This window comes from Eptatretus burgeri, chromosome 13 (genome assembly GCF_056783735.1).
Source record: "Eptatretus burgeri isolate ZD-2024b chromosome 13, Ebu_testis_v1, whole genome shotgun sequence".
NCBI classification, from domain to species: domain Eukaryota; kingdom Metazoa; phylum Chordata; class Myxini; order Myxiniformes; family Myxinidae; genus Eptatretus; species Eptatretus burgeri.
In genome coordinates, this window is record NC_140973.1 from 61,637,484 (window position 1) to 61,663,833 (window position 26,350).

The 26,350-nt window shown below is 47.7% G+C and overlaps 2 protein-coding genes across 4 annotated transcripts in view; one reads left to right on the forward strand and one right to left on the reverse strand.

Annotated features, from left to right (window-relative positions):
• The window catches only part of LOC147014615 (uncharacterized), a 57,790-nt gene extending 33,720 nt beyond the window's left edge, over nucleotides 1-24,070 (reverse strand). Inside the window, exons 1-5 of one of the 3 annotated variants that reach the window (XM_085852736.1) lie at nucleotides 21,931-24,070; nucleotides 21,568-21,720; nucleotides 21,094-21,257; nucleotides 12,056-12,163; nucleotides 8,519-8,649 (exon numbers count right to left, since the gene is read on the reverse strand). In XM_085852736.1, coding sequence (XP_085708862.1) covers nucleotides 8,609-8,649; nucleotides 12,056-12,163; nucleotides 21,094-21,257; nucleotides 21,568-21,626 — 372 coding nt within the window. In that variant the 5' untranslated portion in view covers nucleotides 21,627-21,720; nucleotides 21,931-24,070 and the 3' untranslated portion in view covers nucleotides 8,519-8,608. Of the gene's footprint in view, nucleotides 1-8,518; nucleotides 8,650-12,055; nucleotides 12,164-21,093; nucleotides 21,258-21,567 lie in introns of all 3 variants that reach the window. The other 2 variants (XR_015050822.1, XR_015050821.1) reach the window with 2 other exon arrangements.
• Nucleotides 24,071-24,279: 209 nt separating this feature from the next.
• SACS (sacsin molecular chaperone) overlaps nucleotides 24,280-26,350 on the forward strand; it is a 64,903-nt gene continuing 62,832 nt past the window's right edge. Inside the window, exon 1 of the mRNA XM_085852734.1 lies at nucleotides 24,280-24,500. The gene's annotated coding sequence lies outside the window, so the exon portion shown is untranslated. The remainder of the gene's footprint in view (nucleotides 24,501-26,350) is intronic.

The window sequence follows — 26,350 nt, forward strand, 5'->3', positions numbered from 1 at the left end:
CACCTTCCTCATCTCAAAATCTGAAGAAACTCAACTGCCGAACAAATATAGACAATAACATGTCTACCAGCATCATACAAACTTCTAACAGGAATCATCACAGAAATCATGCACAGTGCCTTCAGAAAGTATTCACTCCCCTTAACTTTTTTCACATTTTGCGTTACAGCTAGAATTCAAAATGGGTTATATTTAATTTTTTTGTAACTGATCTATACAAAATACCCCATAATGACAAAGTGAAAACGTGTTTTTATAAATTTTTACAATTTAATGTAAAATGAAGAGCTGAAATGTTTTGCATTAATAAGTATCCAATACTTCGCAGAAGCGCCGTTGGCAGCGATTACAGCTCCGAGCCTTCTTGGGTACATCTGTACCAGCTTTGCACATCTGGATTTGGGGATTTTCTACAATTCTTCCATGCAGATTTGCTCAAGTTCTGTCAAGTTGGATGGGAAGCGTCGTGAACAGCAATTTTTAAGTCTTTCCACAGATTCTCAATTGAATTCAAGTCTGGGCTTTACCTGGGCCACTCAATGACTTGTTCTGCAGCCATTCCAGTTGGCTGTATGTTTGGGGTCATTGTCCTGCTGGAATGTAAATCTTCGCTGCAGTCTAAGGTCTTTTGCACTCTAAAGCAGGTTCTCCTCAAGGATTTGCCTGTATTTGGCTCCATTCATTGTTCCCTCTATCCTTAAAAGTCTCCCAGTTCCTGCTGCTGAAAAGCATTTCCATATCCATAGCATGATGCTGCCACCACCATGCTTCATAGTAGGGATGATGTGAGAAGGGTGATGAGCTGTGCTCGGTTTCTGCCAGATGTATCGCTTTACATTCTGGCCAAAGAGTTCAATTTTCATCTCATCAGACCACAGAATGCTTTGTCTCATGCTCTCAGAGTCTTTCTCGTGCCTTTTTGCAGACTCCAGATGTGCTGTCATGTGCCTTTTTCTCAGGAGTGGCTTCCGTCTGGTCATTCTTCCATAGAGCCCAGATTGGTAAAGTGCTGCAGAGACTGTTGTCCTTCCAGCAGGTTCTCCCATCTCAGCCAAGGAACTCTGTCGTTCTGTCAGAGTGGTTATTGGGTTCTTGGTCACCTTCCTGACCAAAGTCCTTCTTGCCTGGTTGCCTAGTTTAGTTTGGTCAGACAGCCAGCTCGAGGAAGAGTCTGAGTAGTTCCATATTCTTTCCATTTCCTAATGATGGAGCTCACTGTGTTCTTGGGAACTTTCAACACTCTAGAAATTGTTTTATACCCTTCCCCAGATCTATGACTCCTCATAATTCTATCTCGGAGTTCGACAGAAAGTTCCTTGGACTTCATGGAAGAGTTTCTGCTCTGACATGCACTGTCAACGGTGGGACCTGAAATAGAAGGGTGTGTTTCTTTCTAAATCATGTCCAGTCAATTGAATTGGCCACAGATGGACTCCAATCAAGGTGTAAAGACATCTGTAGGATGATCAAAGGAAATTGGATGCACCTGAGCTTAATTTGGAGTGTCATAGCAAAGGGGTTGAATACGTATTGACTCAAGACATTTCACCGTTTTATTTTTAATTAATTTTTTTAAAATTCTAAAAACACGTTTTCACTTTGTCATTATGGGGTATTTTGTGTAGATTGGTGACAAAAAAAATCTCAATTTTATCCATTTTAAATTCAGGATGTAACACAACAAAATGCGACAAAAGTCGAGGGATGTGAATACTTTCTGAAGGCATTGTACCACCACCGAACACAAGAAGGAGGCCGAGAGGCACAACAGAAGGGATGTAAGAGAGGATGCTCTAGAACAATTGACTACCTACTACTAAACAAGGCCATATGTGAAAACTGTAAAACGAGAAGAACCAAATTGTCCACAGCCTGGATAGACTATAAAAATCTTTTGATAGTGTCCCACATTCATACATGATAAAATGCACGAATGAATACAAAATCAACCCCCAAATAACCAAACTGATAGAGAAAGCAATGGAACACTTGAATACCACATTTATATTACAGCACTCAGAAGGAAAGATGGAAATACCAGGGGTGAAGATATGATGCGGGATCTTTGAGGGGGACAGCCTTTCATCATTCCTGTTTTGCCTAGCCCTGGACACACTGAGCAACCTCATTAATGAGCAATGACATGGATACACCCTAACATCCAATTGAAGAACATCCAAATAGACAGGAAAGGTGACCCATCTCCTATCCGTGGACGATTTTAAAACTCTTCGCACTAAATGATGAAAAATTGGCAGAACAACTGAAATTAGTGAAAGGGTACTCCGCCGACATTCAAATATAATTTGGCCTAGATAAGTGTGCCAAACAAAGAATCATACGAATGCTTCGGAGGAGAAGAGGGCCACCAAATATGTCACAAACAAATGCGCAGAGCAATTGCCAAAGAATACTTGCGTAGAACAGGGCCAATCCTGAAAACATATCTCTCCCGGAGAAACAAGTCAATAAACTCGATATCAAAAGAAGGAAACTCCTCACGATCCACAAAATGTTCGACATTTATACCCTGAGAATGTACCTACCAAGACGATAAGGAGGTAGCGGCCTGATAGAGCTCAACCAACTGCACAGAATCACAACAGTAGGATTGGCTGAATTCGTTGAAAGCTCGACAGACTACCAAATCCAATTTGTATGCAAGCACGAAGATAGCGGGCCTGAAAAGGTATTTCTAATCCATCCAGCAAAAAATTTCAAAAGACAGAAGTGAATAAATATGTCACATTAAACTGAAAGAGGAGTGAATACAGCCTCAACCACGACCCCCACAAAAACCCCCGAAATACTGAATCAACAGATATACTCTGACAACTGGGAGAACAATAAAATAGCAGGAAGATATACAAAACACAAGGGAACACAAGAAATCACAAGGATATTAGACACAAGTGGAGGCCATTCAGCCCAGCCTGCCTGCATCACATCACCACCACAATAATTTATCAACACCAGATCAAAATAAGAAAATACAAAATCTTTTTTGTGTGTTTTTTTGTAGTTTTTGTATTTTTTTTCCAGGGGGCATGGGCTTGGGTAAAAAACACACAACATCAACCAGCCAACACGACGAGACCTCCACCAACAGTACTCAGTACACATGCATACAAAAGAGTTGCACAGATTTGGCAAAGATAAAGAAGGCTCATTTGAACAGCTAAGAAGAGATCAGCTCAACAGGGATGGAAAACAAATCGTAACTAGAGAGCTCATAGAATATGATACCCACACAGTGTTTAAATATATACTTCAATTTTAATAATAATAATGATTTTAAAGATCGTGAAGAAATAAACAAAAACACACACACACACACACACACACACACACACACACACACACACACACACACACACACACACACACACACACACACACACACACACACACACACACACACACATATTGTTACGAATTTGCGCCCGCCGGCGTGCGATCGGCCGCGTACCTCTAATCGCAACCGCGTCACCCACCGGACGGACAATTCAGTCGTGACTTTCCGGAGCTAACGCCGGAACCCTGTCACGGGTGGGTCTTCAATCCCACCACGGCCGTGCCAATTGTCTACCCGCGCAAGATAGGGTCACTCGCCGAACACGATATACCTAAGTAACTGCGCGGGCAGTCGACCGGGCGACCGTACCTCACCGCAGGTCGGCTGGGGACACGAACCACTTAAGCGGTCCATTCCGTTCTACAGTGATAACCGAGCAGGTATTATCGCCGACCTCGATGGATCCGATTCTCCTTACCGGGTGTTTAAAACGCAGCTATTTATTCTGCGATGCAAGATGGCGTTTCAATGGGGTGAAAGGAGGACGCGACGAACGGGATATATTTCACAAGCAAGTACATTTATTATTTACCCACAACACACGCAAGGAATCATGCACGTATGTACCAGCAAGGCAAATAGAAAGCAATACAACCAAATATGAGCAAGGATCAATGTACAGGCACAGTTAGACAGGTCTACTTAATAGACACGGCGCCACAGCATACACTCAAAAACAAAGGAAAAGACCCCCTCATAGACAAGGAGGTAGACGGGGTCCGTGGACCTTTATGTCTGTGAGCCTTGGCTGACCGAATAGGCCCACGAGAACGATGCAGGTTACCTTCCCCCCCCCCCTCGGTGGTCGGCGAGTCATGACGTCCCGTCCCCGCGGCAGTTAGCGTGGCCGCACCTGATTCCGGGCCTCCCGCGTGGCCGGCAAGCTCTCTCCGGCGCTCCTTGCCTGGACGCGCAGGTTCGCACCACACAGCTGGCAGATCTGCGCCTTCAGTCTGCGTCTCCGATGCACAGGTCGCTCCACCGGACCACCAAAGACAAGCGAGTCATGAACCAAAAAGAGCGGGGAGGCGAGTGAACCACGAGCAGAGAAAGCAGCGAGAGCCTGGACCACAGAGAGTCCGCTCGAGCCTCGTGTGCCGTCCACCTTAAATAACATGGGGCTCCGCCCTTCGCCCCACCCCATTTTCGGCTCCACCTTCCTTCCAGTAGCTTCTCCCAAAGGGGCGTTCCTCGACTCCTACCGCGTCACACCGCGCATCCACCAATTAGGAGCGAGCTGCCTCGCCCCTTCTCGTGCCAGCCGCGGAGAAGAAAGGGCGCGAAAACCCGCGCACTAGCGCAGGTTTCCTTGTTGTTCTTCACTCCGCGTGCTCGGACCCCTTTTCGACGCGACGAAAAGGGTTGTAGCGTGATCTGTCGGTTCAAAATAACAATAGAAAAAGAAAAACCTACCTCAAAGGGTCACAACCCGAAGAACACGAAGAATTCCCTCCAAACAACGGTGGGGAAACCTATCTGAACACTCACTTACCGGGATAACTGATCTGAGGAACCTTTATGGTGTTCTGCGAATTTCCACAGCCGTAACTATATATATATATATATATATATATATATATATATATATATATATATATATATATATATATATATATATATATAATAAATATATACATACACTTCATTATACACTGCAATAAGATGACGTTGTGTCACAGTTTAGGTTTTTTTTTTGTATACCTTGTCGAGGCTCGTATGAGAACAAACACACAGCGCACAGCAAGGGGGGCATGAGACAAGAGGGGCGGGAGAGGGAAGGACAAAACAGTGGGGAACGGAGACATTAGGAGATCTGTGCAAGGCAGAGGGATGGGGCGGGGAACCCGGGGTATACAAGATGGACACAACAGGGACTTTCAGGAAGGAAAGCAGGGAATTTGAAAGACGTGGGTTTGGGGTGGATTAACGAGGGTAGAAAAGATCGAGGATTTGGATGGGGAACCATAAAAGGTGGTGGTGAACAGCTGCTTTGAAGGTCTGGAGGGAAGAATGGAATTGAAGAGAGTGTGGGAGTTTATTCCAAAGGCGGGACAAAGAGGAATAAAAGAGTGAAGGTGAGCAGTGATTTGTGATTTTGGTAGTTTTACCAGAAGGGGGTTGTTGGCAGATCTTGAGCGCCCTGCAGAAATATGATGGGGACATATCACAGACAGAGTGGAGGGGGGGGGAGGGGCGATACCAGAGAGGAGATAGTAGAAGACAGAAAGACCACCGACCTGCCTGCTATGATAGATTGTGAGAGGTCCGAAGACTCAGCCTCATCATGGGAGATACCAATGATCCTAAATGCCTTGGTTTCCACAGCATGAAGCCAAGAAAGGTGAGAGGCAGGAGCACCAGCCCAGAGGGGAGAGCAGTACTCCATCAGGCTATGCACGAAAGCTTTGTATGTGGTCAGGAGCGCAAGTGGGCCAAGGAAGGACTTTGCACGACGGAGGATTCCGAGTCGGCGACTGGCTTTGGATGCCAGGTTGGAAATGTGGCTTTCCCAGGAAAGATCATGGCAGATAGTGAGATCCAGAAGCTTGAATGCAAGGGCTTCTTCCAGAGGATTGTTGAGAAAGTAGATTGGAGGGGGGGGGGGGTTCTAAACAGTCCTTTTGGAGAGACATAGTGAGAGTGTGAGATTTGTCAGGATTGAAAGACATGTTCCACATGTTGGAGCAGTTTGTGATTTTATGCAGATCTGGAGTGAGCGAAGAAGCTGCTGCTTGCCGCTCTGAGGGATGACAGATGGTACAACAGAGGGTGGAGTCCTCATCAAAGAGATAAAGAGGATTTTCCAGAGAGTCAGAGAGATCATTGATGAAAACCAGGAAAAGAACAGGGTCCAGAACGCTGCTTTGAGGAACTCCAGCCAAGACAGGAATAGGGGATGAAAGAACTCCATTCAGAGCCACACGTTGACTGTGACAGGAGAGGAAGTCTGTGAGCCATGAGTGGAGATGGCGTTGGATTCCAGAGGAAGAGAGTTTGGTGAGCAGAGCAGGGTGCCAGTTCATGTCAAAAGCACGCGATGGAGACTTTATTGATCACTATAGAATGCAGATTCCAAGACCAAGAACACTATACCAATAGGCTTTGAGAAAATGGTGGGACTGAGTCAATCGGACAGGTGTAGGTTCTGCAAGGTAGCAAGAGTCATCTCCTTTTGGGATGTAAAAACTCATGTCAGAACAGGCATACACGCAAAGGCACAACAAGGTATGTGGAGTAATTGACTGGCACATCTGCAAAAATTTCAATATCCAAGTCCAAGAAAACTCATGAAGACACGAACCAAAAGCAATCATTGAAAACAAGGAAGTAGCACTCACATATGACCTGATGATCCTGTCGAGCGTGAAAAAAGCAAACAAAGCATTGCGATCATATAATCATACTAAGGTAGTAAAAAACATAAAAGACAGCATTGCTAATTGAGGTTTCAGTACCCAGCGATTTTGGCCTAAACAATGCAGGAATAAAGAAAATGAACAAATGCTAAGATCTCAAAAATGAAGTCAAAAGAAGCTGAAGACCACCGAAATTGTACCAGTAATAATTGGAGCAAGTTTTAGTAATCACCCTTGTATACCCATTGGTAGTCAATGATTTACTTAAAGTTCCATATCCATTGGTTCAACCATTTGAGAAAAGATTATTTTAAAAGTTTTATTAACGGTTTTACCTCAAATCCAACATGGCTGCGAGACCACATGACCGATGACGTTTAAATTTTCAACTGATATTCCTACATGACTGGTTGATCATATGTATGAAGTTTCGCATCAATTGATTTTTGGGTTCAAGAGAAGGAATTATTTAAAGGTTTTCATTCAATCCAATATGGCATCCAGACCACATGACCGATGACATTTTAGTTATCAACCTTGTATCCTCATGGATAGTCGATGATATACTTAAAGTTTCGTATCCATTGGTTCACTGGTTTAAGAGATGTTTTTTTAATGGTTGTTGCTTAAATCCAACAAGCCTGCCAGATCATGTGACCCATGACATTTAAATTATCAAACTATATTCCCCGTGGCTCGTCAATCAATCATATGTGTGAAGTTTTGCATCAATCTGGTAAGCTGTTCTGGAGAAGCCGTTTTAAGGTTTGTTTTTTTTCTTCAAAAAAATGTTTGCCAGACCACGTGACCGATGACAAAATAAATTTAATTCTCACATCAAATTTCTTGAAGCCTGGTGTTGGCTTAGTGGTTAGGGTGGCGGCTTGGGATCCCAGTGTCCTGAGTTCAAGCCCCGTTGGCTGCTGAATTAACACCAGGGGGTTGACTCAGCCTGTCATCCTTCCGAGGTCGGCGAAATGAGTGCCAGTGTACTGGTCCCGGTGTATGCCCCGGTTAGAATAGGTGTACCATATCCCTGTGTGTCGTAAGAGGCGACCAGGGTTGGCATCAGGAAGGGCATCCGGCCATAAAACATTGCCTCACAAAAAGCCAAACCCCTGCACAGCAGGGAAAAATGGCTGTAAAAACGGTCATTTTTACATCAAATTTCTTAGTAGATCACCCTCAAGAATTTCCATATTGATCAGATAAGGATTTTGACGCATCCTAAACAACGCAGAAATCAAGATAATTACCAAATACGAACATCTCAAAAATGAAGTCAAGAGATCCTGGAAGCTGAAGACCACCAAACTTGTACCAGTGATAATTAAAACAATGGGAATGATAAAGAACATAATTTGAATCTCCCATGATGAAGCTGATTCTATGGGTCTATCACTTGGCCATCGCCGATGGGTCAGTGGTGTCTCTGTCTTCTTCCACCTCCTTTCTCCTCCTCCTCCTCTGCACTCTGCCTCCCTCCACCAAGGTATTAGAAGGGTGCATGCGGTCTATCAGCAACCCCCTTCTAGTGAAACCCCCAAAATCCAGAATATCTGCTCACCTTCACTCATTTGTTCCTCTTTGTATCGTGCTTGTGGAACTAATTTCCACATTCTCTTCAATCCCATTCTTCCGTCCAAGTCTTCAAGACACCTGTTCCTCACCAATTCAAATAATCCCCCATTCAAAACCATGATCTCTTCTATACCTGTTAACATCCCCTTCTACCCTCCAGATTTTTCTTCTGTATCCATCTTATCTACCCCCTGCATTCCCTCCTACCCTTACCCCTCAAACTTACCTGTGAATCCCTTCTTTCTCCATCTCCATTTATTTTCTCTGTTGGCCCTGCTGTTGGCATTTTCACCTTCTCTTTCTGCTGCTCCTTTTGTTATGTTGCATCCTGATCCAGCTGTTCCATGAGTCTTGACTCTGTATACAAAAAAAAAAGGCATCATCAATATTGTAGCTGGAAGAATCGGCCCAGGGTCAGTGAATGCTGATAAGTCTCAAGCGATTGGGAAAGACCAAATGGAAACATATTGAGCTTGTTGGCCTCAAGGTTTCTGCTATTCTTTACCAAAGAAGGTGGTGACCATGTCTGTGAAAAAGAATCATGTCAAAGTCAGGTCAGGTCAGGTATGGGAGCATGTGCCAGAACAGCACGTCGCTGCGTCCACTTTCCGCCGGTACTCCAGGGGCCTCCGTCTGGCCATCCCCCAGGTAGATGCCAGGCCCATCCCCATCTCCTTGAGATGATGGTCAACCTGTTGCAACCATGAGGCACGTGGTCGACCCACTGGCCTCCTCCACTCATGAGACTCCCTCGCTGAGAGAATCTGGTGAGCAGGATCAGAGTCAGGAAAACGAGCCACATGTCCATACAGCCGCAACTGACGCTCACGGACTATGCAGGTAACAAATGTCATCCGAGTCTCTCTCAGCAACCGCTCGTTGGACACAAAATCCGACCAGCGATAGCCAAGGATTCTCCGAAGAGACCTGGTACCAAAGGAATTAAGTCTCCGTCTCAGATCCTTGGTCAGAGTCCAAGTCTCGCACCCATAGAGCAAGACTGGAAGTACCAAGGACCTGAAGACTCGGACTTTCGTCCTCCCGCACAGGTACCGGCAGCGCCACACCCCATGATCCAGTGAGTCCATGACTCCCCAGGCCCGACCCAGACGTCTATTGACCTCTGACTCGCAGCCAGCAGAGACATGAATATCACTGCCAAGGTAAGTGAATCTCTCCACGACCTCAACATCCTCACCACAAACAGACACAGACAGGACAGCAGCATCCAAGATGTCACCGAAAGCCTGGATCTTAGTTTTGACCCAAGAAACCCGTAATCCCAACGGCTCCGACTCCTCATTCAGCACCTCGAGGGCCCCCAAGAGGATGTCTAAAGTCTCCGCAAAGATGACTGCATCATCTGCAAAGTCAAGGTCCGAGATCTTGACATTCCCAAATGACGCACCGCAACTTGATCTCTCCGACATCCTCCCTAGAATCCAGTCCATACAAGTGCTGAAAAGTGTGGGAGCAAGTACACATCCCTGACGAACTCCAGTAACAACTGGAAATAAGTCAGAGATGGTACCACCACACTTCACAGCACTCTCAGTACCAGAGTAGAGTTCAGACATCAGATCGATCAGTTTTGGTGGCACCCCACGAAGACCAAGAATCCTCCAGAGGACGTCCCGATTCACTGAATCGAACGCTTTACAGAGATCAACATAGGCTGCAAGCAGCCCCTGCCGAAACTCTCGTCTGCGTTCGGTGAGGACACGAAGTGCAAGGATACGGTCAATCGTTGACCTCTTTGGTGTAAAGCCTGACTGCTCTGGACGCTGGTGCTCAAGCAGATGATGGCGAACCCTATCGAGAATTATCCGAGCAAAGACCTTGCCCGGCACTGAGAGCAGCGTCACCCCTCGGTAGTTGTTGCAGTCTTGGCGATCACCCTTCCCTTTCCAGAGAGGGACAACAAGGCCCCTCTTCCAGTCAGTTGGGATGATGCCTGTGTTCCAGGCAGAGCACAAAACTGCATGCAACGACACGAGTGCAGCATTTCCACCAGCCTTGAGAAGTTCGGCATGGATGCCACAGATCCCTGGAGCTTTGCCCCGTTTCAACTGGTTCACTGCAGCCCGTGTTTCCACAAGCGTAGGTGGACCACAGTTGATTCGAGGGTCAGCAACAGGGATTGTAACACCCTTGACGTCCAACTCGACAGTTGGGGGATCAGCCTGGTACAACCGCTCAAAGTAACCGGCCCAGCGGGCCTTCACTTCAGACTCCTCTGTCAAGAGCCTACCACTCTCTGCTCGAACTGTAGTGCTCCGAGGGATGGGCTTGGATGAACGTAATGCGCGAATTCCCCTGTAAGCAGGACGAGAATCACCTGTCCACAGGTGATGCTCTACCCCCTCACAGATTCCTCGCACATAGGCCTCCTTGTCCACCCTCAGTGCACGTACAGTTTTACGCCTCAGCTCCCTGAACAGCTCAGCTCTGCCATTCAGCCTGGCCCTGCGACTCTGGTCAATGGTATCCAGTGTCCCTTGAGAGACAAAATTCTTCTTTGCCCTGCGGTGAGCTCCAAGGCATCCACCGGCAACATCAAGGACGGTGGTCTTGAAGGCGCTCCACAACTCTTCAGGATCCCCAAAAGCACCCAGACCCCACAAGTGTCCACTCAGCCTGTTTGCAAACTCCTCAGCTACTCTCTCATCCCTGAGCTTGGCAACATCCAGCCTAGGCTGGGATGGTACCATTCTCCAGGATTTAAGGTGCAGCTTTAGAGTTGCTACAACAAGCCTGTGGTCAGTATTAAGGAACTGAGCACTCCGGTAGACCCTGCAGTTCTGGATCATCCTCCAACGACCGTCAATGAGGACATGGTCAATCTCCTTTGCCACACCGCCAGCGTTGGAATACCAAGTCCAGCGATGAGCTTGTGGGCGCTGAAACCATGAACCAGCCACCCTAAGTCCATGACTTCTTGCAAAGTCAAGGAACTTAGTGCTATTCTGGTTCATAGTTCCTGACCCATGGGGACCAACACACACCTCATAACCGTCCCTATCAGTTCCAGTCGATGCATTGAAATCCCCCAAGACTAGAAGTGTATCTCGTCTGGGGCACTGATCAACCACAGACTCGAGTGTGGCGTAGAATGCATCCTTCACGGTGAGATCACTCGCCTCAGTCGGAGCATAAACAGAGACCAGGGAAATGACACCTAAGGAGTGACGAATCCTCAATCTCATAATACGCTCGTTGACCGGTGTTACCTCAATTATCATTGGGGTCAGCTTATTGGACACAGCTACAGCAACTCCTTGGGTATGGTAACCATCAGAGCGACCAGACCAATAGTAGGTGTAACCACCCACCATTATCTCGCCGCAATCCGGTCTCCGAACCTCAGAGAGAGCTGCAATCCCGATGTCCAAACGCTTGAGGTCAGATGATAACAGAGACAGGTGATCATCCTCTCTTAGGGATAGGACATTCCAGGCACCCACCCGAAGGGACCGCCTCAGGTTAACCCAAGGAGACCGCCGTCTGGTGGACGACACCTCAGCACCACTCCGACACACTCTCCCGCAATCTGACCCAGGGATGTTACCCCGTGGTTTCCCTCCTATCAACGATTGGGGGTCCCGAAGGCTTTGCCCCAATCCCATCATCCGGTGAGCTGCCCTGCGAAGGGAAGCTGCACAGGAGGTACTCCCACGGAGTGGGTTTTCAGATTTTTTTGCGTTTTTGCGTTTTGCGGAATGAAGGGTTTTACGGTGGCCGGAGTGCAAATCCTGCCACCAACCTCCTAATAAGAAGTGACCCCAACTGCAGGAGGACGTCCGCAGACACAGTTGGGCACTAGATATGGATGGCCGTTGGCTCACAAGGAGCTCCTCCGCCCTTTGATACTCTGTATACAAAAAAAAAAGGCATCATCAATATTGTAGCTGGAAGAATCGGCCCAGGGTCAGTGAATGCTGATAAGTCTCAAGCGATTGGGAAAGACCAAATGGAAACATATTGAGCTTGTTGGCCTCAAGGTTTCTGCTATTCTTTACCAAAGAAGGTGGTGACCATGTCTGTGAAAAAGAATCATGTCAAAGTAGGTAAAACAGATGTCTATGATACTGTTGCGGATTCGCGCCCGCCGGCGTGCGAGCGGCCACGTAACTCGAATCGCGGCACGTCGCCCACCGGACGGACAATTCCGTCGTGACCCTCTCGGACTAACGCCGGGAACCAGTCACGGGTGGGCCTTTCGGCCTCACCACGATCGTGCCAATCGACCCCCCGCATGGGATAGGGTTGTTCACCAAATTCGACCTACCTAAGTACCCACACGGAGGGTAGACCGGGCGATCGCACCTCGCCGCAGGTCGACTTCGGACATTGGCCACTTTAAGCGACCCGTTCCGTACTATCGGGATAACCGAGCGGTGTTATCGTCAACCTCGACGGTTCCGATTAATTATCTGGCGTATTTAGCCCACGACCAACCCTTTACATGAAGTAAGATGGAGATTCAATTAAAGAAAAGACGAAGCGAAACGGGAAAAACAGTTCAACATGAGGCACATTTATTCCGCGGCAAACGGAAAGCACACATATACAATTACAACAATTATGCACCAAAAGCAAATGTAAAAGAGAAACACAATGCAGATCTACTACCGACTACGCGAGCACACGGCAACACTTACACAGTTTTACTTTACAGACGGCGCCGACAACACTTATACTCCAAAGCAAAAGAAAAAGGGGCCACCCTCAACTACAAGGGGGCAGACGGGCCTGGGGCCGAGACCGCGTCGAGCCTACCCGTCTGGTGATGAGCCGCAAAATGGCGGCGGCGCCCCGACTCCGCGCTCCTCCGCGGGCCTCGCTGGCACTGCCTGGAATGGGGTGGGAACGGGGCCCCCCTTTTCGCACTATCTCAGCGCGGGGGGGGGGAAACAGGGGGGTTGTTGATGCTCTGGGGAAAGAGGATAGCTGGCTTGCTTGGGTCCCGCGACGAGCGACTCCACTGCGCCCTCGACCACGTTCCCGGCTTCTCCTCTCTGCAGCTCCCCGACAGACTCCGAACCCCGACAGACCGACTCCCCTCCAGACCCGTCTTGACTGCCGCCGCCACACCTCTCCAACGAGCCCGAAACAGAAACTCTCTCGCTACCGCTGCCGCTGCCACTGCCACTGCCACTGCCACACCTCTCCAACTCGCCCGAGCCCGAAATAGAAATAGAAACTCTCAACTGACTCAATTCGCTCCGCGCTCGGCGCTTTATAGTGCGACAGGAGAAACCATATGCAGATTTTTGGATCAGGATCGGCTCGGGGGCGGAGCCACGCTCCCCCATTGGACGGAGGAAAAGTGGGCGTGAATCATTCCTGATCCTCGAATCTGCATATATCGATTCTACTCCGACGCGCCTGGAGGCGGGGCCAAATTGCCCCGCGCTCGCTGATAGGACGGAACAGAAGTGGGCGTGAATCATTCCTGATCCGACTTCCCCGGAAAGGCCGCTTTTTGCACCCGCTGCTCGGCGCGCGCCCTGTACGAGTCCAGGATCGGTGCCCACAAGCGGTGCGGGAATGGCGGCAGAAGGAGGAGAGGTGAAGGTGGTGGAGGGTTTATTGTGGTGGTCCCTGGCCACGGTGATGCTTGGCATGGCGGTGATGCGATGATTGCGAGAGTGAGTTGTGACGGTAAAGGTCGTGGCTGTTGGCGTTGTTGTTGTTGTTGTTGTGAAGCGGCGTTGCGGTTGGTGGTTGTTGTGTGAAGGCGGTTGAGACGTGGTTGGTTCAAAATAAAGATAGAACAGAAAAACGGCTATCTTAAAGGGTCGCAGCCCGAATGAATGACATTTATTCCCTCTAAACAACGGGTTTGGGCTAACTACACATATACTTACAGAGATATCTCACCTATGGGACCTGAATGGTGGTTTGCGAATTTCCTCAACCACAACAATACCAATCTAATCTATGCTCGAGTTATGGCATTACAGCAATCTCGAGAACACATCAGTCTGAAGAATGTCCTCAAATATTAACTTGGTCCAGAACCGACATGCATGTTTGATAACAGTGGTGAGATGACGATGACATCAACAGAATCTACAATGAAGAGACAACTCCAAGTGGAAGTTTCAGAGAGAACTACTTGACAACCAGAGGCAATTATAATTAATGGTAGTGGTGCGCTGTGGATCATTCATTGGCCAACATAGGGCACAGTACTCGATTGTGTCAACAATTTCAGTGACTGTATTCAAGAAAATGGAGAGGTGTGACGTGTATTTGGTCTTTGACCGATACTATGATTTCAGTATCAAGACTGAAACCTGATCTGCAAGAGCTGAAAAGGAATCAACGAGAAAGCACAGATTGAACATTCACACTCCATGGCCTCCAGAAAAAGTTGCGCTTGCAGTTACAGAAAAGAGTATGCAGTTGGTAGAGATTATCTGTCAAACTCTGACAGAGAGAGGGGAGCAGTTCACAAGTAATCATAACAAACTTGTGATCGAGCACAAAGTCATCCCTGTACAGATCCAGATGGGAGATTTGACAGATTGCAATGACCTCAGAGCGTCACATGAGGAGGAAGATGCCATCATCATTCAGTAGATAAATGGTTCATTTGGGGCTGGGAGGTTCAAATTCCATACAAGTCATCTGTGATGATACTGATGTATTCCTCCTGTTGGTCCATTTCTACTACACTTCACAACTGACTTGTAGTGTAGCGATGATGGGCACAAGCTCTGGAAGAATTACCATTGACATCAAAGCAACATCAGAGAAGCACGCCGATGTTGCTTGGCTACGCTTATGTGCACATGCATTAACAGGTTGGGATACAGTCCCTTATTTGTTTGGAGTTGGCAAGGGTACTGCCAGAAAGACATTGAAAGCTGGAAAGAAACCAGAACATATTGGCAAACTTGATGCCAATATGGATGATGTCATGAATGAAGCAACGTCTTTTGTTCGCCCGTCCCCCAGCGAGCGGAAGACAGGCTTTGCAATCGCTTGTGTTTGTCGTTGGTTGTTATCTCCACATGCGGGTTTCAGAAGGTGGAACAGAGCCCCCACAGGCCAAGCAGTATCCACCTTCATGTGTATGTATGCATATATATATATATATATATATATATATATATATATATATATATATATATATATATATATATATATATATATATATATATATATATATATATATATATATATATATATATATATATATATATATATATATATATACACACACACACACACAAATGGAGGAGAAGGATGGAGGAGAAGGGGAGGTGGGAGGAGGGAGAGGAAGGGGTGAAGTGGGAGTCCGGATGGGGGGGGTGGTTGGGTTGGGAGGTGGTGTATGAGTGATGGAAAGGGGAGGGTGGGAGGAGGCAGAGGATAGGGTGAGATGAAGGAAGGGAAGGGGTGGGAGGAGGGAGGGGAATGTGTGGCAGTCTGGAGGGAGGGAGGGAGGGAGGAGGAGGTCGGAGTCTGGATGGAGGGAGGGTATATGTGTTGTGTGTCAGTGTGTATGTGTGAAAGTTGCTATTGTTGGCTACTATCTCTACATGTGTGTATGTGTGTGTACGTGTGTCCAGGCCATAACTTTTTTACCATTCGAGCTTTTGTCATGAAATCTTCAAAAAAAACATTTATTATAAGAATATGAAGAAAATAATAATAAAAAATTGGGTGAAAATGTGAAAGTGCAAAGTCACAGTGACTATAACTGTCCCCCCCACCCCCCCCCACTAATCATTAGCCCCACTGCAGTCGGTCAAGCACGACGCCCCGTTGTTTTTATTGTCTTTTTTTCATCGTCTTCTGTTTTTATTTGTTTATTTACTTCTTGAAAAGGTACCCGGTGTTGCAGGGCAATGCTGGATCCCTCCTCCCCTCCCTCCTCCCACCTCCCCTTCAGGTGTGATTCAAATTCCATACAAGTCATCACAGTAAGTGTCATGCTTCCTGACTAAATTGCACAGGTAATTTTAAAAGTGACTACTGCGTTTGAACAGGAGAGTTTGCACATTTGTAAAAACGTTTGTGTTTCAAAACGAGTTCGGAGTGTTTCGAAAGTTTCTGTAATCGTTTGAAATCTTCGCCCGGGGGGTATTCCAACAAGACGTTATGAAAAATAATTACATGTACAGTATTAGCAAAGTGATGGAATCCATCATCGCTGCTGATGTCAAGTTTTCCCTCTTTTCAAACAACCCGAGTGATCTATGACCATCAGTTTGGATTGCGCTCCTTCACTCAATTCTACACAAGCTGCTGCTGCTGCTGCTCCTCCTGAATCAATGATCAGCAGATCCTTAATACAAATTCCGGTTCTAACCTACAGCGGGGTATCAGCGGCACGGCTGCATCCCCTCCTCCACCCCCAAGCAAAGACAAGTGCTGCACACAAAGGATGAAAAGGAAGAAGTACATTGGGAATATGAAGAGGGTGCAACAGCTGTGCTCAGTTTGGCTTGCGCAGGGCAATTAAATTGCATAATCGTCTCTCAGCTGTTCGGATTGGGTTGGAATCTTGGCCCAGCTACAAACCGTCATTCTGGTGTCTCGCAGGCAGGGCGAGGCATCAATGTGTGTGTGTGTGTGTGTGTGTGTGTGTGTGTGTGTGTGTGTGTGTGTGTGTGTGTGTGTGTGTGTGTGTGTGTGTGTGTGTGTGTGTGCCCTCACTTTGATGGACGTTACATTGGGAGTCCCGTCTGCCCGCATCAGTTGGTGGATTTGAAAGATCCCACGGTGTTCTTCTTGAAGAGTAGGCGAGTTATCGCCAGCACTCTGAACAAATTCCATATTCCTGCTCTAACCTACTCAGCTTGATGAACCTGAGTCTATGGGACAGGTCGGTGGTCTCTCAGTCTTCTTCCACCTCATTTCTGGATTTGCACCCTCTTCCCTCTCTCTGCACCAGCAGCCCTCTCATGAAACTGTCGAAATCCAGAATCACTGCTCACCTCCACGCATTTATTACCCCCCCCCCCACCGAGGGAGGGAGCGGGATATTGTAATCGTCCGGTTTGTTATCTTGCCAAAACGAAGTTTTGCAAGATATGTTAGTCAGCTTGTATGTTTTTTTTTTGTCTGTAATCACGTATAAAAAATTCTGCAGAGCACAGTTATCATCGGAAATTTTTGTAACTTCGCATATCAGAGGCCTATGGAGGTCCCTTTCAGTGCACAAAATTTTGAAGGTCAAGGTCAAAGGTCAAGGTCACTTTAGAGCAAATCAGGGGAGTCGACGAAACCCTTATTTTTTTTGAGTAATTTTGATCGGATCGTCTTCAAACTTCATGGGAATTTTGTTCATGGTCTGGCGCTCAGCTGATTAATTTTTGGTGGCGATTGGCCTTGACCTTCATATGTTTTTTTTTTGTTGTTTTTTTTTTTTTTTGGTCTGTAATCACGTATAAATCACTCTGCAGAGCACAGTTTTCATTGGAAATTTTTGTAACTTCGCATATCAGAGGCCAAAAGAGGTGCCTTTCAGCGCATAAAATTTTGAAGGTCAAGGTCAAAGGTCAAGGTCACTTTGTCGCAAATCAGGGGAGTCGACGAAACCCTTATTTTTTGAGTAATTTTGATCGGATCGTCTTCAAACTTCATGGGAATACAGTTCATGGTCTGGCGCTCAGCTGATTAATTTTTGGTGGCGATTGGCCTTGACCTTCATGGTTAGCGCCTCAGGTCAAACATATTTGACCCCAAGGTCAAATTTTCAAGTTTTAGGAACCATATCGTGTAGTACCTCAAATTGAACACCTCGATGAGTGCTTTCTAGATATGTCAAGCTTGAGACATTATGACGTCATTTGGTGACGTTATGAGGCAAATGCATATTTTTCATGGTTACTCTGTAGAACGATTCTCATCGGAATCTCTCGTAGGCAGATATTTCTCAAGGATTCGCTCCTGGTGGATAGCAGCTCTGTTCACCTCAGTGTGACCTTAAAGAAGTCACACGTGGTCACCTTTTGGCAAGATACGGGTCACCCTGGGGGTGACATTGGTTTAGTATTTTTTGTCTGTTTGTTTGTCTGTCTGTCTGTCTGTTAGCAACTTTATGGCAAAACAGCTTTAGCAAACACTATCAAATTTAATCCACAGGTGGGCAATGAACCTTGGACGACCCCATTAACTTTTGGGTCCAATTGGATCGAAAAGTTCAAAATCATTTTACGGTCATAACTTCGTAAAAAATGGTTTAATTGACTGCAAACAAAGACTAAAATATTCCTTATTCTATTCCTTATAATCAACATTTAGGTTAAGGATGTATCAAATTTAAATTTGATCCCCAAAATAACTTTTTTTTTTTTGTATACCTTGGTCGAGACTCGTATGAGAGCAAACACACAACTCACAGCAAGGAGGCATGAGACAAGAGGGGCGGGAGTGGAAGGGACAAAACAGTGGGGAACAGACACATTAGGTGAACTGTGGAAGGGAGAGGGATGGGGATGGGACGGGGAACATGGCGAAGAGAAGATGGACATTTCAGGGACTTTCAGGAAGGAAAGCAGGAGAAATGAAGGAAGTGGGCTTGGGTGGATTATCGGGGGTAGAAAAGATCGAGGATTTGGATGGGGGAAGATAAGAGGTGGTGGTGAACAGCTGTTTTGAAAGCCTGGAGGGAAGAATGGGAAAGAATAGAGTGAGGAAGTTTATTCCAAAGGTGGGAAAAAAGAGGAATGAAAGAGTGAAGATGAGCAGTGATTCGTGATTTTGGTAGTTTTACCAGAAGGGGGTTGTTGGCGGACCTTGAGCGCCCTGTGGAAATGTGGTGGGGACAAATCGCAGAGAGAGCAGGGGGGCAAGGCTGGAGAGGAGTCGGTAGAAGACAGAAAGACCACCGACCAACCTGCGGTGATTGAGTGAGAGGCCCAAAGACTCAGCTTCATTGCGGGAGATGCCGATGATCTTAAATGCCCTGGTTTCGACAGCGTTAAGCCGAGAAAGGTGGGAGGCAGGAGCACCAGCCCAGAGGGGAGAGCAGTACTCCATCAGGCTACGGACAAAAGCTTTGTAAGTGGTCAGGAGCTCAAGAGGGCCGAGGAAGGACTTAGCACGACGGAGGATTCCCAGTCGGCGACTGGCTTTTGAGGCGAGGTTGGAAATGTGACTTTCCCAGGAAAGGTCATGGCAGATAGTGAGACCTAGAAGCTTGAAAGAAAAGACTTCTTCCAGAGGATTGTTGAGAAAGTGGATGGGGGGGGGTTTTGTAAACGGTCCTTTCGAAGAGACATAGTGAGAGTGTGAGATTTGTCTGGATTGAAAGACATGTTCCACGTGTTGGACCAGTTTGTGAAACTTTATGCCTTAAATGGGCGGGATTTGTTATGCCTGGCATCACTTGCTCCTCCTGTTACCTCCACCACAGAAGGTGAAGAAGGTTATGTTTTCACCTCTGTCTGTCTGTTTGTTAATTGCCAGATCCTTCGGATTTCGGCAATTATGTTGGTTGGTTGTGTGTGTCATTCTGTGTATCCATCTGTCTGTTTGTTTGTGTGTTTGTTTACCCTGTAGCAGCCACACCGTTTCAGCGACCATGACCAAACTGGGTACAGACGTCGGCCATGGTCCAACTGAGACACGTCGTTTTTGGTGAATCTAGGTTAAAGGTCAAGGTCACCGAAAAACCTAAATTCTTATTTTCGCAATAACGTCATATCCGCTAAAATGGTCGTATAGACTTCAAACCAAATCCAAAATGTGCATCTTTCAATACTGCATCCAACTATATCTCTCATTGGGGTGTCACACCAACACCCTTCTTAGCGGTCGGGGGTCGAAGGCCGGGGGGGGGGGGGTCGGGTCAAAACTTTCAAATTGCGATAAAAACGTCATTTCGATCCCGATTAACTTCCAATTTGGCATGTGGTATCTTGGTATGAGTGTCTTATTATATGCCAAAAATGATGAAATTTGGTTCAGCGACTTCCGGTTACCATGGCAACAAAGTTCAAGTGTTGTAAATTCGTTGTTATTGGTTTCATTCCAGGGAGGTTTGATCTCGCGCATGCATAGCTTGTCACTATTTGAAGTCACAAGGTCAAGGCAAATCTGGTGACCTTGAAAGACCAAACTCCAGGTTTTTTTTTCAGAGATCATGGAGATATGACAAAGTTATTCCGGCAATTCCTTGCTCAACGAGCAATTTTATTTGTTTGTTTGTTTTTGTGCAGGATATCTCAAAAAGTTGTGGACCGATCCGGATGAAATTTTCTGGACAAGTTGGGTGTGTGACAAGGATGAAATGATTAGATTTTGGTGAAGATCCGGATGCAGCTATTCCAATTTTTGAAGTGATTCTTCACCATTGAGAGATAGGACCAAAACAATATTTAGCACAATATCTCAAAAAGTTATGGATGGATTCGGATGAAACTTGGTGGACATGTTGGGTGTGTGACCATGACGGATTGATTCGATTTTGATGAAGATCCGAATCTGGATACGAGAATTATTTAATTTGTAAAGGGATTCTTCACCATTGCGAGATAGGGCCAAAAACGATATATGACATGATATTTCAAAAATGTATTGGGCCTGATATGTTCTCGTGGATCAGGCATTACGGGGCAGAGGTATGTGCTCTATCGAATGCCCTTCTAGTTTCCTGCCTTTGGAGCCACCTTCCATCATCCATACTCTCTTCAATCTCATCCTTTCCTCAAAGTCTTCAAAACTCCTGTTCACCACCATCTCACATCATCCCCCATCGAAAATCATGATCTTTTCTACACCCATTAAACCATCCCACACCCCTCCCAAAATTTGATGATGTATATCCATATTGCTCACCCTTTGTGCTCTCCCTTACCCCTCGTCGTTTCCTGCATCCATTGTTTGTCAATCTCCGTCTATTTTCACCCTCTGCCTGCTGTTGGTGTTTTCCATTTCTCCTGCTGTTCCCTTTGTTGTGTTGTGTTCTGATTTTGCTCCGTGTCCTCGGCTCTTCCACGATCCTACAGAATGTTTTAAAAGAGAAAAGGGGCACGTGGCATCAGTCGCACAGCCACGCCCTCAGCCAATGATGTTATTCTCAGCCATGGGAGCATACAAAAGAAGAAGAAGAAGAATAAGAATAATAAGAAGAAACACGACCTCTGCACCACCCTGCCATACTATTTATATGAAGTTCCAATTGTAATCTTCTTACTATAATGGACCAAACGTGGATGGCACCGAAACTCCAAAATTAGCATTTAACAGTTCTTGGGCCTACATAGAGGTTCAAAGCCGGTTATACCTGTGGTGCCAACCTGCAATACTGACCTTAAGTGGCCACCGAAGACCAGCAGATGATCACGTACTTTAGCATGACCCCGGTGCATGTACTCATCCAGCACGTACTCTCGGGTAGACGTTATTGAAGGGTAAACTGAGAAGGGTACCCCATCCGGAGGGAAGTTGTACCCGCTAGTATATCTTTCACCAAACCGACATACCGATGACCGAAGAACAGAATTTTTTTTTTTGAATGATTACACATTCCATAAGGTTTTATCAAAGTAATCCACAGGAATGAATGGTCAAAAACTAAACCAAGTAACGGCTCAACGCAAGGAAAAGTTCCAAATCAAGACAAAGATAAATTCAGATTTGAATCAAAGATCAATTGACAACATTCGCCACAACCTGTTGATCCAGCAGATCACATTGTCGAGTCTATGGTCAGAAGTTGGAGATGGTGACCACCATGACAGAAGGTCTTGGCATCTGCCTTTTAGCCCTTCAGAGGTCTTCTTTAAACAGATCCGGAAATTGCAACTCTAACCCAGAGATTGGTTAGCCATACCACTGGAGCCAACCTTCGTGTTGGTTCAACTGTAGTAATAACTTAGCCCCTCCCCTCTCCCCCCACCTTTACATGCTTTACAACCAGCCTTCTGGGTAATCCATATAATGTAATTATCTACAAGGTGATATCACATTGGATATGTACCCCATCGAGCCTCATGGGGTCGCCACGTTACTGCTTTCGACACTTAGGGGTCTTCAGGTGAATGCCTCTGTGCAGCCCTCGGTAGGTTGCTTTGATGAGAATTATAGCTTAGAGGTTTGTCATTCGGAAATGCTTTGAACGTCAGAACGTGAGTGCAAGCAGGCAGGACAGTGGGCTTAACGTCCTCTATGAAAACTCCACAACGCAGCGCATTTGGTCCCACCAGAAATTGAACCCAGGATCCAACAGGTCACTGGTTTTATAAAAGCCTTTTCAATTTTGCGACAAATCACTGGAATTTGAAGTCCATTGGAGACCCGAGGACTCAGACTGGAGCTTTGCATGGATCGAGTTGACTCCCAAATGTGAGATATGTGTTCCAACATGTCGAAATTCCAAAGCATTAGAGGTGGTGATTGTTTGAAACGATCATGACACAACCTGTCACTTGTTACAAACAGCGTGTGCTTTGAACCATCTAGCTCGACCCAGGGCATTTAGACCCAGGGCCACCCATCTAGACACAGAGCATCTTGACTCAGGGCATCAAGGCACCGGGCATCTAGACCCACGGCATCTAGACCCAGGGCCACCTCTCTGGACCCATGGCACCTATACCCAGGGCCACCCATATAGACCCAGGGCATTTAGACCCAGGGCCACCCATCTCGACCCAGAACATCTTGACTCAGGGCATCAAGACACAGGGCATCTAGACCCAGGGCCACCCATATAGACCCATGGCATCTAGACTCAGGGCATCTTTACCCAGGACATATAGACCCAGGGCATATAGACCCAGGGCATCCAGACCCAGGGCCACCCATCTAGACACAGAGCATCTTAACTCAGGGCATCAAGGCACCAGGCATCTCGACCCAGGGCCACCCATCTGGACCCATGGTATCGAGACCCAGGCCACCTATACCCAGGGCCACCTATCTTGACCCAGAGCATCTTGACTCAGGGCATCAAGACACAAGCCATCCAGACCCAGGGCCACCCATATAGACCAATGGCATCTAGACTCAGGGCATCTTTACCCAGGACATCAAGACCCAGGGCATCTAGATCCAGGGCCACCCATCTAGACCCATGGCCACCCATATAGACCCAGGGAATCAAGACACAAGGCATCTAGACCTAGGGCCACGCATATGGACCCATGGCATCTAGACTCAGGGCATCTTTACCCAGGACATCAAGACCCAGGGCATATAGACCCAGAGTATCCAGACCCAGGGCATCTAGACCCAGGGCCACCCATCTGGACCCATCTACCGGACCCAAGGCCACCCATCTAGGCCCAGGGCCATCCCACAACTCGGTGCAAATCTTTGAGTGAGATGAAGGCGGTGCTTTAACATTGTACAACATTGTCTCCCAATGATAGGGACGTTCAAAAAGGTACCCGGTGCAGTACGACTCACGACCCACCGTGGTCCAAGAAATGCCCAGGTGAGATTAATTTTCTTTTAATTACTCCAAATGTAAAAATTTAATTTGTAATCAGTTAGGAACAACTACATTGGCATTTTTGGACCGATGTATCTCGATCCGAGAACACTTCGATCGACATCTCATCCCCAAAGATCGTGGTGGAGCCTGCAGCTGGTCTTACACGTACTGTATATTTCACGAAGAAGTGTAGCTGGAACATCATGACGCATTTGAAAGAATGACGTCAAATATAGGGGACTTGACTACGACTTCGGATCTTTTAAGTCCGACGCCTTTGGACGACCCGCCAATGAATTATTATGAGGAACGCCTCCTGAAACAAACGCTCCTTTTGTTGTTGTGTATCATCGCTTGAGAGCAGCTGCGTGCAGTGCCGCGGAATCGGACGGGTTCCCGAGACGAGTCGCGTCCCAAGCCGGTGTCGGTACGCGGAGGGTCGCGTCCCAAGCCGGTGTCGGCACGCGGAGGGTCGCGTCCCAAGCCGGTGCTGGCACGCGGAGAGACATCACCTGCAAGTCCGGGCGTCTTTCGAGGCAATACGTCACGCGCCGGGGGCTCCTTTATTACAGTTGGGGAGAGCGCGCGGGCGGCGTGAACGTCGTGCCTCGCAGGACTGCGCGGGAGCTCCGCCTCATCGGGCTCTGGCCGCACGTGCCCGCGTGCCTCCCCGAGCCGTGCCTTCTCCGCCTTGGCCTGCGTGCGCGGTGTCGCTGCCGGTACGACGTCGAGGGTCGATCGAGGCCAATCACCCGGCTCTGGACATGTCTCCAAAGCCGCGCTGAGAGCGCGCATTGCAGATACGGTAAGGCGTGCCGGAAGCGTGCGGGGACCGTGTCGTGCAGGCATGAATCATCCCCGTTCCTTGTCCACCCCGAAGGAAGTGAGAAAGTTCGAGATTGAGTAAAACTTCCTGTCAGGCTCCGAGGGCGGCCTGCGAGGCCCGCAAGAGTCCAGCTCGATGAATCCGCGCTCACGGTTCAACACGATCGTTTGCATTGTACAAACAATCCGAGTGGCATTGTAAATCGTCGCCAAGGCGACGCTCGTGATTGACTCGAATGGCTCGGGACGATTTGGCGGGTAAAAGTTTCGACGATTGCTGTTAAAATGTCTTACGTTTGAACTGGTACGTAACGTGTACATCAGGACTAATTTTAACTCTCCGGTTGACCCCGTCGCTGCTTCCGGGATGTCGTTTGTTCTATTCGGTTGCGAAGCGTAGCGTGGACACATGAACTTGGCACAGAAGAGTTTATTATTAGACTGCTTCTGAAACATGTGGACTGTTCAAAAAGATCTCGGAATGAGAGACCCTCGACTGGACTCGCAACAAGTCGAGGACACGCGAAGTCTTGATCATAACAAGAAATTGTACAAGGAGGTCCGACACAAGACGGACGAGGAGGTCATCCGACCCATCATGCCCACACATGTCCACCAAGAAGGTCCGACATCGGTATCCGAGAACAAGGAGGTCCGACACAGGACGAGGAGGTCATCCGACCCATCATGCCCACACATGTCCGCCAAGAAGGTCCGACACCGGTATCCGAGATCAAGGAGGTCCGACACAGGATGAGGAGGTCATCCGACCAATCATGCCCACACATGTCCGCCAAGAAGGTCCGACATTGGTATCAGAGATCAAGGAGGTCCGACACAGGATGAGGAGGTCATCCGACCCATCATGCCCACACATGTCTGCCAAGAAGGTCCGACATCGGTATCCGAGAACAAGGGGGTCCGACACAGGATGAGGAGGTCATCCGACCCATCATGCCCACACATGTCCGCCAAGAAGGTCCGACATTGGAATCTGAGAACAAAGAGGTCCGACACAGGATGAGGAGGTCATCCGACCCATCATGCCCACACATGTCTGCCAAGAAGGTTCGACATCGGTATCCGAGAACAAGGGGGTCCGACACAGGATGAGGAGGTCATCCGACCCATCATGCCCACACATGTCCGCCAAGAAGGTCCGACATTGGAATCTGAGAACAAAGAGGTCCGACACAGGATGAGGAGGTCATCCGACCCATCATGCCCACACGTCTGCCAAGAAGGTCCGACATCGGTATCCGAGAACAAGGGGGTCCGACACAGGATGAGGAGGTCATCCGACCAATCATGCCCACACGTGTCCGCCAAGAAGGTCCGACATCGGTATCCGAGATCAAGGAGGTCCGACACAGGATGAGGAGGTCATCCAACCCATCATGCCCACACATGTCTGCCAAGAAGGTCCGACATCGGTATCCGAGAACAAGGGGGTCCGACACAGGATGAGGAGGTCATCCGACCCATCATGCCCACACATGTCCGCCAAGAAGGTCCGACATCGGAATCTGAGAACAAGGAGGTCCGACACAGGATGAGGAGGTCATCCGACCCATCATGCCCACACATGTCCGCCAAGAAGGTCCGACATCGGTATCCGAGAACAAGGAGGTCCGACACAGGACGAGGAGGTCATCCAGCCCATACATGTCCACCAAGAAGGTCCGACATCGGTATCCGAGAACAAGGAGGTCCGACACAGGACGAGGAGGTCATCCGGCCCATCATGCCTACACATGTCCACCAAGAAGGTCCGACATCGGTATCCGAGAACAAGGAGGTCTGACACAGGACGAGGAGGTCATCTGGCCC